Below are 15945 nucleotides of genomic sequence, written 5' to 3' on the forward strand. Positions count from 1 at the left end.
TACTTCCACCACCTCCATATCTAAACAATACAGTCGAGGTCAGGGGGTTGAACAGATGTGAGGACAAGATGGAGAGACGAGGAGAAAAGAGTCCAACACATTTGCTTTCCAGTTATAAATCAGGAAAACTGCTGTAGCCTTCCCCCCAAAGATGCTGAGCCCCTGAAGACTTGCCGGGCAGGAGGAGGAGAGGAGGACAAACAAGAGGAGTGAGGGAAGGGACAGAGAGCAGACAACCTAATGGGGTCTAGGAGGCTTGGACTGGGGGGGGGGGACTACGGAGATAGAGAGAGGAAGGAGAGCACAAAAAGCAAAGATGGACCGAGGAGCATAGAGGTGAAGGCAAAAAAGATCAGGGGAAGAGAAGGAGCGGAGGGGTAATCACATGAGGAGCCAACAGAACGCTCCTCTACGTCGCTGAGCCCCTTCAACCCGCGGTGGATATGAGAGAAGAAAGTACAAGGCAGGATTTGAACTTTCACCCCTGTGAGAAACACAAAGAGGCTGAGTGCGAGGGCCTTTCTCATGTGTGTGGAAGTGTGTGTGTGTGGCGGGAGATAATAGCCAAGCATTTCCTGTTGAAGCACACGTCCCAAACACACGAGAGCCCATACATAAACAGTGCAGAAGCCATATGCTTGTTTTGTTACGTTACAGATAGCTGAGAAATCAGCCTGAGACCGGTTCTGATACCACTGCTCCGCACCTGAATATGAAGGCCGAATGGGGGCTTTGCATGTGGCCCCCCTTCCAGGGATGCGGATGTGCACGTCCCTGATAGGGAGGAACGCTGGTCTGAATGGGGAGTCAGAGGCCATCTATGTGAAGAGGGACTGACCATCCCTGAACCGGGGAGGGGCTAAGTCACGGGGATTCAAATATGTCTTTGGACTGTGGGAGGAAACCGGAGCCCCCGGAGGAGACCCACGCAGACACGGGGAGAACATGCAAATGACAACCCGGGACGACCCCCGAGGTTGGACTACCCCGGGGTTCGAACCCAGGACCTTATTACTGTGAGGCGACCGCGCTAACCACTGCACTACCATGCCGCCTATATATACATCAATATCTATATATATTATTATTTGCAGACCTGATATGTCCACCTTGAATAATAGAAACGAATTGGCCACCAGCTGTAGACACTGAGAACACATCTTCTTTGTAACTATAAGTAAAACATCTTTATTACCCCCCCCCATTAGATGATACACGTGACATTTATTAGATGTTGTATTTTTATATGTTAATTTCCTGTCCTTCCAGCTGTGCCCCAACACCACCCCACTATAGGATGTACATAAATCCCCTTGTTATATTTTAAATGTAGACTATTTCAACGGTGCTTTAAGCCCCAGTCCCTTACCCCGTTGGTTGTGATGTTTTCTACCCCACCATTGGTTGCTGTGCATCGTAGCTACATACCCCATTGGTTGTTCTAGTTTGAATGTTTCCTCATCCGATTGGTTGCTGTCCAACCGACATTAGGGGCGTGACGCTGGGCAACGTAAACTGTATGATTCTTTGTGAATAAAAGATTAGCAGCTGATGAGTGCGCCACACACACAACAGGCCTGTACTGCCATGCATTAACACCTTTTTCCTGTATCCGTGTTGATATATATATATATATAGACACACTCTATAAATCTATCTTCTACCTTTTGACGCATCCATCCTCCAGATAGATAGACAGACAGACAGACAGACAGATAGATAGATAGACAGACAGACAGACAGACAGACAGATAGATAGACAGACAGACAGACAGATCGATAGGTAGATAGACAGATAGATATACTGAACTGGGTATAAGCATCATTTTGAGCTCTTATAAGAAGCCACCTGCCTTTCGTCCCTCCTGTAGAGGACGTCCTACCTTACAGGCTGGAAGCCCCAAACCACCACCTGTGGCCGTTTTTGCATTACAGCCATAAAGGCAGGAGAAAAGATAGGATGGGAGGAAGAGAGGTAGACCGACACATGGAGGGACATAGATGTTGCGTTTTCTCACCTCTGTGACTTCCATGACTTTAATGGCTGCCAGCTGGCCGGTCTTGACATGGCGACCCTGGAGGGACACACAGAGAGACACAGAGTTTAAAAAGAAGCACTTAGACTCACAAACACTTTGTCTTTTCATGTCCCCCAGCCCACAGCAGCGCAACACAAATACAAAAAAACATCCAAAAACTACAAGAACACATATAGCCAAACTAACACACACATCTAAACTACACAAAAAAAATAATTGTCCAGGAGAACGAACGCCAGCCAGGATGACTGTCGGGACTGCCGGTCTGCATGAGCTAGCAGTTAGCTTAGCCTGCCCCGCTTCCGCGTCCTGTCAGACCGGCCTCGGTGTTTCCTCTTCGGGCGCGGCTCCAGGCTGGGCCGTGGTCCCTGGGCCCACAGGACGCAGCAGACCAAGCTCTCCCAGCTGATCCAGCACCAGCTCTCCCAGCCATCAAACGAGGACACAAACTTAGACGCAGATGTGTACAAAGACTCCGTGTGGACAGTACTGGGTGAGGTGGCCGCAAACGTGAATTAACGCCGCCATTTTCTGACACCGGAAGCAGTAGCCCACATACATGCATGCACACACACGTCACTATTACTGCTGAATATGATGTGAAGTGCAGCACAGATCTTTTTTCCACATGATTTCTTGTCATCTGGAGGGAGGTGCAGCTAGAGAGAAAGAGACAAGAGGGGTGGAGAGGACCTGAAAGGTGAAGGGACACAGGGGGAGCCCCAAATGAACAAACAGAAAACTGAAAGCTTGAGCTGGACTCATGAGCCAGGAGGCTGAGAAGATACCAGACCAGAGCCTCGCTAGTCATGTGGGCCGTGACGAATAAAGGTCTGGGAAAGCTCGAAAATGAGATGCACGTCTTGTTCTATTGCCCATTATATCACAATCTAGGATACAGGCTTTTCCTCAAGATGGCTGCACAAGGCTCTGATGTGTTTTCCATGACTGAAGAATGTCAATGTCAGTACTTGTCTGCAGCTCAGTTTGGGTTATTGTGCTATACAGTGTATTTATAACAAGTATTATGTAGTATAACATATATATATATATATGATAGTGTAGCGAATTCGAGGGGCAGCTCGGCCGGACAGTCACAGCCAGGGCGCGAACTCGGATTTCCTGCACCGCGGGCGACAACGTTAACCAGTCGACTAAAGGGTCCGACCCATTAGCCGAGGGCTAACATGTCTACTTATTCATGTACGTTACAATAGTAATAATAATATAATGATAATATGATATAATATGGTGTGTAATATATAGTATGTAAACAAATAATATACTGTATACTATACAACATTTTTGGTTTGACATTGTTTGACATGTATGGAGATGTATTATATTTGTTCTTTCGTTTCATTATGTTATTGTTTATTGCTATTGTGTGTGTTTGAAATCGACTAGAGGGCACAAAACACTATATATACTCAGTGAATACTATTGTGTGGTAGGAGACAGACACAGAGGGACGAAGGCGGGGGCATGGTGGTGTATTGGGTAGTGCACTGCAGGACACTGAACAGCAGATAAATTACACACACAGGCATATATAGGAGTGACTGCAGAGGTGATAGGACCAGTGAAGTGGCCTAACGTGTAAGTAACATTAAGAATTATCACCAAGTCAGTCCATTCATTCATTCATTCATTCATTCATTCATCATCAGCCGCTTCTCTGGGGTCGGGTCCTGGTGGCAGCAAGCTAAGTAGGGCCCTCCAGACATCCCTCTCCCAAGCAACGCCCTCCAGCCCCTCCTGGGGGATCCCAAGGCGTTGCCAGGCCAGATTGGACATGTAGTCCCTCCAGTGAGTTCTGGGTCTACCCTGGGGTCTCCTCCCAGTTGGATGTACCTGGAAAACCTCCAAAGGAAGGCGCCCAGGAGGTATCCTGATCAAATGCCCGAACCACCTCAACTGGCTCCTTTCAACGTGAAGGAGCAGCAGCTCTACTCCGAGCTCCCTCCGGATGTCCGAGCCCCTCATCCTATCTCTAAGGCTGAGCCCAGACACCCTATGGAGGAAACTCATTTCAGCCGCTTGTATCCGCGATCTCTCCCTTTCGGTCACTACCCAAAACTCATGACCATAGGTGAGGGTTGGAACGAAGACTGACTGGTAAATTGAGAGCTTTGCCTCCCGGCTCAGAACCTTCTTCACTTTACTGGACTAACCAACTTACTGAACTGAGCTTTGCCTCCCGGCTCAGCTCCCTCTTCACTTTACTGGACTAACCAACTTACTGGACTGAGCTTTGCCTTCCGGCTCAGCTCCCTCTTCACTTTACTGGACTAACCAACTTATTGGACTGAGCTTTGCCTCCCAGCTCAGCACCTTCTTCACTTTACTGGACTAACCAACTTACTGGACTGAGCTTTGCCTCCCGGCTCAGCACCTTCTTCACTTTACTGGACTAACCAACTTACTGGACTGAGCTTTGCCTCCCGGCTCAGCTCCTCTTCACTTTACTGGACTAACCAACTTACTGGACTGAGCTTTGCCTTCCGGCTCAGCTCCCTCTTCACTTTACTGGACTAACCAACTTACTGGACTGAGCTTTGCCTCCCAGCTCAGCTCTCTCTTCACTTTACTGGACTAACCAACTTACTGGACTGAGCTTTGCCTCCCGGCTCAGCTCCTCTTCACTTTACTGGACTAACCAACTTACTGGACTGAGCTTTGCCTCCCAGCTCAGCTCCTCTTCACTTTACTGGACTAACCAACTTACTGGACTAAGCTTTGCCTCCCGGCTCAGCACCTTCTTCACTTTACTGGACTAACCAACTTACTGGACTGAGCTTTGCCTCCCAGCTCAGGACCTTCTCCACTTTACTGGACTAACCAACTTACTGGACTGAGTTTTGCCTTCCGGCTCAGCTCCCTCTTACTTTACTGGACTAACCAACTTACTGGACTAACTTTAAGTTGCTCCAAAATGTTTTTAACCCTTACCTAGATAGCAGTGAATGTGATTACCCATCAGTAAACTCGCGAGCAACTCGGGAGACGAGCAGGCAACATCACTGCAGACCCATCACACCCTGGTCACAACTTCTTCCAACTCCTCCCCTCTGGGAGGCGCTACAGAGCACTGTGCCCCAAAACAAACAGACATAAAAACAGTTTCTTTCTGCGGGTTGTCATTCAAATGAGCGCTTCAAATAAATTCACCATGTTGTAGTGTTGTTATCCTATGTTAAGTACACCGAGAGAGCCACCAAACCAGAGTCACATTCCATGTATGTACAAACCTGCATGGCCAACAAACACGATTCTGGTTCTGAACAAACAGCCACAGCGGATGTTCTGATTTCTAACTCCTTGACTGATTATGTAGAGGACGCTTCCACAAGTGAGCACTGCAAGTGGTGACACATCTGTGATGGCGCCTATAGGGTCCTCCTGCTGTCTGTAGTTCTAGATTCTGTGCTTGTTGTGCGGCCCGCACAAATTACAGAAGTTCCTTAAACCCTTGGCTACACAACAGCAACATCAACATGCTAAAACGCAACATACACATACACAATGAAAACACTACAAATATTGTGTCGGCGAAGAGACATTTGTAATAGAGCCAGCGAGGCAACGAGGAGAGGGGGAGGAAAAAGGATGTTCTATATCTGGATCCCTATTCAAGTCTTTCTTTATCTCTGCTCTTCTCATTCCTTTTTTGTCTCTTCCCATCTTTTACCTCTCATTTCTGTGACTATTTCCCTTACCCCTGATCCCCTCCTCCTTACCCCTGATCTCTCCCCCTTCTTACCCCTGATCTCTCACCCTCCTCCTCCTTACCCCTGATCTCTGCCCCCTCCTCCTCCTTACCCCTGACCTCTCCCCTTCCTCCTCCTTACCCGTGATCTCTCCCCCTCCTCCTCCTTACCACTGATCTCCCCCTCCTCATTACCCCTGATCTCTCCCCCCTCCTCCTCCTTAACCCTGATCTCTCCCCCTCCTCCTCCTTACCTCTGATCTCCCCCTCCTCATTACCCCTGATCTCTCCCCCTCCTCCTTAACCCTGATCTCTCCTCCTTACCCCTGATCTCTCTCCCTCCTCCTCCTTACCCCTGATCTCTGCCCCCTTCCCCCTCCCTGGCCAGACTGGTGTCTAAATGGTATCTAACAACAGTCTACAGTAAGGCTTCATTTGGTGCTCGAGTGAGTAAAATAAGCATTAAAGTGAAGGGTGTGCTACATCTTCACCACCTACAGTCTTTACTTGGCAAGTTGATGGTGTCACTAGGTGGCGCCCTACACAGAATTGTCTGTGTAGGTAGTGTACCAGTCTTTCTGGGGGTCTGGGTCAGAACAGACACAAACTTCATAATACTGCAAAGTCTTCTCCATAAAGGGATAGTGCAGCTCTCTCTCTCTCTCTCTCTCTCTCTCTCTCTCTCTCTCTCGCTCACTTTGTCTCTTCCCCCCTGCCATGTCACTCTGTCTTTCCTGTATTTGTTTCTCTCGTCCCTCCCTCTGCTTTCCTCTTGAGGACAAACTGTTGGCTGCATGTGTGTACTTTGGATTTGCGTGAGCTGCGTCTGAGTGAAGGGGTTTCCTCCTGCAAGTCCCCTGAGCAGATGACTCCATTTGAAGACTATGTGTGTCAGTCTTGCTGGACAAGTAGTCTATTTATTTATCATGTTGTGTTCCAGTCACATGCTGTCCTCCCTCCACGAGCTCCTCAACCCAGGACCGAACCAGGGCTCGTCTGGTCTCCACGACAGCACCGAATACAGCTGTGTGAGTGTGTGTGTGTGTGTGTGTGTGTGTGTGTGTGTGTGTGTGTGTGTGTGTGTGTGTGTGTGTGATTAGTGAGTCAGCTGGGATGATTCCTGTGTATTCCTGCGGTAATTGTGAAGTCACCAACATATTATGTGTGCACACACAGCCAAAACTAAATGTGTATGGACACTTGTGAGAGGTGTTCTATTTGATTTTCTGTACAGCAGAACAGAACAGAACAGAGCAGAACAGAACAGAATAGAGCAGAACACAACAGAACACAACAGAACAGAACAGAACAGAACAGAACACAGTAGAACACAGCAGAACACAACAGAACAGAACACAACAGAGCAGAGCAGAACAGAACAGAACACAGTAGAACACAGCAGAACACAACAGAACAGAACACAACAGAACAGAACACAGTAGAACACAGCAGAACAGAACAGAACAGAACACAACAGAGCAGAGCAGAACAGAACAGAACACAGTAGAACACAGCAGAACAGAACAGAACAGAACACAGCAGAAAAGTCTGTCTGCCCTCTAAAGGTCTGTTTAAAACAGTCCTGCTCCTTGTTCAGTCCTCTGCACCACATTCTGACTGCAAAGAAAAACAGTAAATATGAACATAGAATAAAGATTTGATTAAAGTACAGTAGAGAAGAGAAGAGAAGAGAAGAGGAGGGAGGGGAAGAGAAGAGTAGGGAGGAGGAGAGAACAGAAGTAAAGAGAACAAAAGCGAAGAGATGAGAACAGAACAGAAGAGAAGAGATGAGACGAGAAGAGGTGAGGAGAGGAGAGAAGGGAGGAGAGAAGAGGAGAGGAGAAGGGAGGAGAGAAGAGGAGAGGAGAGGAGAAGGGAGGAGAGAAGAGGAGAGGAGAGGAGAAGGGAGGAGAGAAGAGGAGAGGAGAAGGGAGGAGAGAAGAGGAGAGGAGAAGGGAGGGGAGGAGAAGGGAGGAGAGAAGAGGAGAGGAGAGGAGAAGGGAGGAGAGAAGAGAAGACAGAGTCCATCAGAAAACAGCAGTACAGTTCATTACTGTATAGTTTTACCTTCTCAGGGGAAAGACACACACACACACACACACACACACACACACACACACACACACACACACACACAACACACACACACATCTCTTTTGTGTTCCTCCCTGTCATCACATACCATGGAGCCAGTTAACCTCTCTGGTTGGGGTAACAACACACTGCATTTACTGGAGAAAGCTGACCTCAAACTGCTCCAGCGGAGCTGGTCGGTGGTTCACAGGGGGAGAAAGTGATTCTGGTGGTTTCTCGGTGTAAACATGTGAAGCTGTATAACACATGCTAAATGAAAATGCCCCCCCCCACACACACACACACACCCTCCCAGAAAAAATACACAGCAGTAAAGGTTCAAAAGTGATAAGAAGGAAAGAAAGCGAGAGAGGCTGTTGGTGAAGCTCTAATCTATAATAAACTCTGGGCTGATGATGACGACATTAAATCTGTCAGCGTGGTGGCCATCGTGGAACTCCATACCGTGTCCTGCTAGCTAGCATTTATGCTACTCATTATATTGTTTGCTGATTATGAGTGGGCTTCATACCCACTGACCGTTGACATGACCGTTGACCATGACATCTGAAAATGCAGTTAACAACTGTTCATGTTAAAAATAACAGTACCACCATTATTAATTTTTTCTTTCGTTCATTTGTTCATCATCAGCTGCTTCTCCGGGGTCGGGTGGCGGTGGCAGCAAGCTAAGTAGGGCCCTCCAGACGTCCCTCTCCCCAGCAACGCCCTCCAGCTCCTCCTGGGGGATCCCAAGGCGTTCCCAGGCCAGACTGGACATGTAGTCCCTCCAGCGAGTTCTGGGTCTACCCCGGGGTCTCCTCCCAGTTGGACATGCCCGGAAAACCTCCAAAGGAAGGCGCCCAGGAGGCATCCTGATCAGATGCCCGAACCACCTCAACTGGCTCCTTTCAACGCGAAGGAGCAGTGGCTCTACTCCGAGCTCCCTCCGGATGTCCGAGCTCCTCACCCCACTTCTAAGGCTGAGCCCAGACACCCTACGGAGGAAACTCATTTCAGCCGCTTATATCCGCGATCTCACCCTTTCAGTCACTACCCAAAGCCCATGATCACAGGTGAGGGTTGGAACGAAGACTGACTGGTAAATTGAGAGCTCTTCCTTCCGGTTCAGCTCCCTCTTCACCACAACAGTCCGGTACAACGTCCGCATTACTGCTGATGCTGCACCAATCCGCCTGTCAATCTCCCGCTCCATCCTTCCCTCACTTGTGAACAAGACCCCGAGATACTTGAACTCCTTCACTTGAGGCAACAACTCATCTCCAAACCGGAGGGAGAAATCCACCATTTTCCGGTAGAGAACCATGGCCTCAGACTTGGAGGTGCTGACTCTCATCCCGGCCATTTCACACTCAGCTGCAAACCTCCCCAGTGGGCGCTGGAGGTCGTGTTCTGATGAAGCCAACAAAACACCATCATCTGCGAAGAGCAGAGACGCAATTCTGAGGTTCCCAAAACAGACACACTCCTCACCTTGGCTGCGCCGTGAGATCCGGTCCATGAACATCACAAACAGAATCGGAGACAAGGAAAGACCAGTACCACCATTAACATATGACAAATTACTACTTCTTTGCCTGTGTACAGTTTTACCGCATCCTTTTTTAAATATAATCTTGCAGCTGTATGTTTCACATCTAGCCGCAAATAGCTTTTTTAAGGAATACCCAGACGGCACTGCGGTGGCTCCACCCGTACCGGGCGTTCCACCGCTACGTGTTAATCCAGGGTTTACTACAGATTAGTGGTGCAAACAAGTGAAAAAAGAGAAAGTACGAAGAGGCCAGTAATTGCTGAAGATGGTCCTACCAAGGGGCTTTCCAAGTATTCTTAGTGGACAATAGATTTTTGCATGTGTGCAACACACACACACACACACACAGTATCAGTGTTATCAGTGCTAAGCCTCATGGGGGGATCTTTCCTTTTTCCTCTAGCCACTCCCCCCCCTCTCCCTTTTCCTTTTGTAGCGCACCTCCCCCTCCGCTCTCTGCCTTCCAGCTATGCCTTCCTCCTTTTCCTCTCTCTTTGTGATTTTACCCTTCTCTTTTCCCTTTTCCTCTCTCACACAGACATGCCGACCCAGCAGCGTGACAGGGGACGTTTCCTGGCTCTCTCTCCCATCTGTCCCCCGGTCAATAAATAAATAAAATAATGATTTTAAAAAAACAGAGAGCTGAGTTTGGAATAAAGAGGTTCAGCTCAGACGTCCATTTCAACAATGCCATACCAGATGACTGCTGGAAGCCACAGCAGCAGCAGAACCTTAAATGAGGTATTAATGAGGTTACCTACAAAGTCAAGCCAAGCCAATTTTATTGACAGTCCAAAATCACAAACCACAAATACAATACCATATACTTATTACTTTTATTACTACTATTCTATATTTGTGTGTTTATATATAGTTATATATATATATATGTGTGTGTGTGTGTGTGTGTGTGTGTGTATATATATATATATATATATATATAGAGAGAGAGAGAGAGAGAGAGAGAGAGAGAGAGAGAGAGAGAGAGAGAGAGATATTTATATATTTTTATGTGTGTGTGTAGTGTCCACACACACACTACATGTACAAAAGTATTAGGACACCCGGCCATTACACCTACAGGAGCTTTTATGACATCCCATTCTAAATCCATAGGCATTAATATGGAGTTGGTCCCCCTTTGCAGCTATAACAGCTTCTACTCTTCTGAAAAGGCTTTCCACAAGATTTTGGAGTGTGTCTGTGGGGAATTTTTGCCCATTCATCCAGAAGAGGATTTGTGAGGTCAGGCACTGATGTTGGACGAGAAGACCTGGCTTGCCATCTCCGTTTTAGTTCATCCCAAAGGTCTTCGATGGGGTTGAGGTCAAGACTCTGTGCAGGTCAGTCAAGTTCTTCCACACCAACCTCACCCAACCATGTCTTAATGGACCTTGCTTTGTGCACTGGGGCACAGTCATGCTGGAACAAAAAAGGGCCCTCCCCAAACTGTTCCCACAAAGTTGGAAGCATAGAATTGTCCAGATTGTCTTGGTATGCTGAAGCATTAAGATTTCCCTTCACTGGAACTAAGGGGCCTAGCCCAACCCCTGAAAAACAACCCCATACCATTATCCCTCTTCCACCAAACTTTACAGTTGGCACAATGCAGTCAGGCAGGTAACGTTCTCCTGGCATCCACCAAACCCAGACTTGTCCATCAGACTGCCAGATAGAGAAGTGTGATTCATCACTCCACAGAACACGTTTCCACTGCTCCAGAGTCCAGTGGCAACGTGCGATACACCACTCCATCTGACACTTGGCATTATGCTTGGTGATGTAAGGCTTGCATGCAGCTGCTCGGCCATGGAAGCCCATTCCATGAAGCTCCTGGCACACAGTTTTTGTGCTGATGTTAATGCCAGAGAAAGTTTGGAACTCTGCAGTTATCAAGTCAACAGAGCGTTGGCGACTTTTACGCACTATGCGCCTCAGCACTCGTTGCCCCTGCTGTGTGACTTTACGTGGTCTGTAACTTGGTGGCTGAGTTGCTGTTGTTCCTAAATGCTTCCACTGTTCAATAATACCACTTGCAGTTGACCATGAAATATCTAGCAGAGAAGAAATTTCACGAACTGACTTACTGCAAATGTGGCATCCTATGACAGTATCACGCTTGAATCCACTGAGCTCTTTGGAACGACCCATTCTTTCACAAATGTGTGTAAATGCAGACTGCATGGTTAGCTGCTGGATTTTATACACCTGTGGTAATGGGTCTGAATGAAACACCTGAATTCAATGATTAAGACGTGTATCCCAATACTTTTGTACATATATATATTTTTTCTATATCGAAGGTTCTGTTGCAACATCCTCTGGACATACATACATATATATACACACACATACACACACACATACACTACCGTTCAAAAGTTTGGGATCACCCAAACAATTTTGTGTTTTCCATGAAAAGTCACACTTATTCACCACCATATGTTGTGAAATGAATAGAAAATAGAGTCAAGACATTGACAAGGTTAGAAATAATGATTTGTATTTGAAATAAGATTTTTTTTACATCAAACTTTGCTTTCGTCAAAGAATCCTCCATTTGCAGCAATTACAGCATTGCAGACCTTTGGCATTCTAGCTGTTAATTTGTTGAGGTAATCTGGAGAAATTGCACCCCACGCTTCCAGAAGCAGCTCCCACAAGTTGGATTGGTTGGATGGGCACTTCTTTGAGCAGATTGAGTTTCTGGAGCATCACATTTGTGGGGTCAATTAAACGCTCAAAATGGCCAGAAAAAGAGAACTTTCATCTGAAACTCGACAGTCTATTCTTGTTCTTAGAAATGAAGGCTATTCCATGCGAGAAATTGCTAAGAAATTGAAGATTTCCTACACCGGTGTGTACTACTCCCTTCAGAGGACAGCACAAACAGGCTCTAACCAGAGTAGAAAAAGAAGTGGGAGGCCGCGTTGCACAACTGAGCAAGAAGATAAGTACATTAGAGTCTCTAGTTTGAGAAACAGACGCCTCACAGGTCCCCAACTGGCATCTTCATTAAATAGTACCTGTTAGAGCCTGTTTGTGCTGTCCTCTGAAGGGAGTAGTACACACCGGTGTAGGAAATCTTCAATTTCTTAGCAATTTCTCGCATGGAATAGCCTTCATTTCTAAGAACAAGAATAGACTGTCGAGTTTCAGATGAAAGTTCTCTTTTTCTGGCCATTTTGAGCGTTTAATTGACCCCACAAATGTGATGCTCCAGAAACTCAATCTGCTCAAAGAAGTGCCCATCCAACCAATCCAACTTGTGGGAGCTGCTTCTGGAAGCGTGGGGTGCAATTTCTCCAGATTACCTCAACAAATTAACAGCTAGAATGCCAAAGGTCTGCAATGCTGTAATTGCTGCAAATGGAGGATTCTTTAACGAAAGCAAAGTTTGATGTAAAAAAAATCTTATTTCAAATAAAAATCATTATTTCTAACCTTGTCAATGTCTTGACTCTATTTTCTATTCATTTCACAACATATGGTGGTGAATAAGTGTGACTTTTCATGGAAAACACGAAATTGTTTGGGTGATCCCAAACTTTTGAACGGTAGTGTATATATATACATACATGCATATTTAGGGCTGCAACTAACGATTATTTTGGTAGTCGACTAATCTGTCGATTATTGTTTCGATTAGTCGACTAATCTAACGATTATTTATTTCACACCCTCCATCTCTGCTTCCTGAGGGCGCGGATCCTCTTCCGGGCTCCAGTGCACGTTTTACCTCACATGCTTAAGTCTGCACACTTGTGAATGTCGCCCTGTGTCTCTCTGCCTTAACATAACATGATCCCATAGCGAATTAAAATAATAACTCATGGAACATTTGAATTTGGAACTTGTTTTGGAGCTACTTGTTTAATCAAATGCATCATCAATCATAATTAAAACTAAATAAATACATTAAATAATACAAATGAAAGTAAATGCATTATCAATCATAATAAAAACAAAATAAATAAATTAAATAATACAAATTAAAGTGCAAGTCAAAACGTAAAGATAATGCGCAAATAATGTTTTAAAAGCAACTCAAAATAGCAGCCTCTGCCCCAGCACCGCGGTTCTGATGGGGCTGTTAACCTGGTCCAGGAGGGGGACGTGGATCCACTCACTAGGCTCCACCATCTCCAACAGGAGGGGAGAATGAGTCAGCTCAGACAGACTTGTAGGTCTTTTGTTTGCTGTGTGTGAGTGAGAGGAGCTGTATGTGTGTATATGTGTGTCTTACTCTGATCTCCTGCAGTTCATAAACACTTTAAATTGCAGTGCAGGAACGTGAGCATGTCGACGTGCTCTGGAGTGAGGCTGGCTCTCTTCTTTGAGGCGATGTTCCCAGCTGCTGAGAAGAGACGCTCAGAGGGAGTAGAAGTAGCTGGAATACACAAAAACCATTTGGCTTGTGATGCAAGGGTTGGATACTTTGCCTCATTCAATTTCCACCAAGACAGGGGACTCTGTCTTTGAGAGGGGCTGCTCTCCGAAGTACGTCAGCACTTCATTACTGATCGCTTGGTTGCGCGCATCCTGTTCATCATTGGTCTCACTGTCACTGGCTGTTGAGTCACATCCAAGCAGTGAATCGAGAGCTGAAACAGACCTATTTGTAGTTCCCTCAGCTGAGTCTGTGGCATCCTTGTCAGCTGATGCTGCTGTGGCTTCTTCATTCCCACTGGTGTGCTGGTTATTCACAGTACTCCCATCCTTGGACTGTGGGGCCAGAGCTTGTACTTTATTCTGAACACTGAACCTCTCCTCTGGTGTCAGGAATTTCAGTTTTCGAAATCGTGGGTCTAGTGCAGCTGCAATGATCTGTTTGCTTGGGTCATCATCTGTGATGGTGACCTCTCTTGACCAGCGTGCAGTGGTCTCCTCTGAAGCAGCCGCCTGGAAGGCCTGCACAGGAGCTGTATCATAGGCAGTGTGGGTGGACTTCAAAAGCCCTCTGACTAGTGGAGGCAGGGCGGAGACTGTCACATAGCTTTCACCACTCAAGTAGACAGTGGCACATTCAAAGGCCTGGAGAGCTTTGACCAGTTCATCTAGCAGGGTCCACTGATCAGCTTTGAGGTCTAGGTATTGTTTCCCTCTCTGTGTTACTGCCGGGTCAGACAGAGTCGCAGTCAGTGGCCATCTCTGTTCCAGCATGCGAGTCACCATATAATAGGTGCTGTTCCACCTGGTAGAGACATCTTGGACAAGTTTGTGTTCCGGGGTCCCCATCTGTTTCTGCTTTGTCTTAAGCTTGCTTGAAGCCAGTTCGCTCCTTTTCAAGTGCTCGACGAGACACCTCGCTGCTCCCAGTGCTTTACTGATCTGAGGGTGTTTCAGTGCACGATTGATCACCAACTGTAAAGTGTGGCCTGCACAGCGGATAGACACCCACCCATGTTTTTCCTGCAAGATGTTTGCAGCCAGTACGACATTGGAGCCATTGTCATGAACAACTGCCACAATCTTGCTTGGAGGGATCTCAAACCTTTCCACAGCCTGCTCAATCCATGCAGCAATGTTGGGTCCAGTGTGCCATTCTTCGAGTGGCATGGTTGTAAGGCAGAAGCTAGTGAGCTCCCAGTCATCACTTATAAAGTGACAGGTGATGCCAAGATATGCCTCTGTCGCGACACTGGTCCAGGCATCAGTTGTCAGGGCAATCTTGTTCTTGGTTGCTTTAAGAGCATCTTTAACCTTACCAAAAGTAGCTTCATACTTTCCCTCCATAAGCTTAGTAAAATGAGTTCTGGAAGGTAAGGTGTAACCTGGATGGAATGTGGTGACCATCTGCTTAAATCCCCCATCTTCAACCATGGATATTGGTCTCATGTCATTGACGAGCATGTTGAGGATGCTCTCTGTTAAGACTCCAGCCATTTGAGGGGTGCATGAGCCTCTCTTCAGGATGAACTCATCCACACGCCTTTGCTTAGTACTAAAATAAAAAGAGAACAAAACAGAAAGCTGTATTAATTATCATCACAAGTTGTAGGCTATGGTATCAGTTTATCTTAGTGTACTGCCTAATACCAATTAAACCATTTAAATGAATAAATATCTTACAACTGAATTATTGATATGCTCCAACCCAGTCTAACTAGCTAACGCTACGACAAGCTACAGCTGATTAGAGCGCACTGGGAAAGCTAGTTGACTGTCTAGGCTACAGACAGCTCACGTTAGCACCGTGTCGTGTTTTTGCAGACTGCAGATTGACTAGCTAAGTAAGATAGCTAGCTAATGTTAGATGGTGCTAACGTTCCCCGTCTCTGCAGTCTTGCCTGCGCTTTAGCCCAAAAAGTTAAATTTTTTTCAACTGAAAAAAAAGAAACCTAGAGCCCATAGCTTAAGTTACTGCAGAGTCAGTGAATGTTAGAACTCGTTAACATTTAGCTAACGTTAGCAATCTTAACTTAGCTAGTTAATACTCCAGTCTGCAAAAACACGACACTCGGTGATAAATGACGGAGCTAAACAACTCTAAGCTGTAGTGTGCTATGCTGCAAGCTTGGTGCTGTTTAGCTAATGTTACATACAGCTCGTTGGTGGATACGCAGAAT

At 46.5% G+C, this 15945-nt stretch overlaps 1 protein-coding gene across 4 annotated transcripts in view; it reads right to left on the reverse strand.

Moving 5' to 3' along the window:
- si:zfos-2326c3.2 (mitogen-activated protein kinase kinase kinase kinase 4) overlaps window positions 1-15945 on the reverse strand; it is a 246232-nt gene that overhangs the window by 218511 nt on the left and 11776 nt on the right. For all 4 annotated transcript variants that reach the window (XM_056289366.1, XM_056289375.1, XM_056289358.1 and 1 more), the window contains exon 3: window positions 2019-2075. In XM_056289366.1, coding sequence (XP_056145341.1) covers window positions 2019-2075 — 57 coding nt within the window. The remainder of the gene's footprint in view (window positions 1-2018; window positions 2076-15945) is intronic.

This window comes from Lampris incognitus, chromosome 1 (genome assembly GCF_029633865.1).
Source record: "Lampris incognitus isolate fLamInc1 chromosome 1, fLamInc1.hap2, whole genome shotgun sequence".
Classification (NCBI taxonomy): domain Eukaryota; kingdom Metazoa; phylum Chordata; class Actinopteri; order Lampriformes; family Lampridae; genus Lampris; species Lampris incognitus.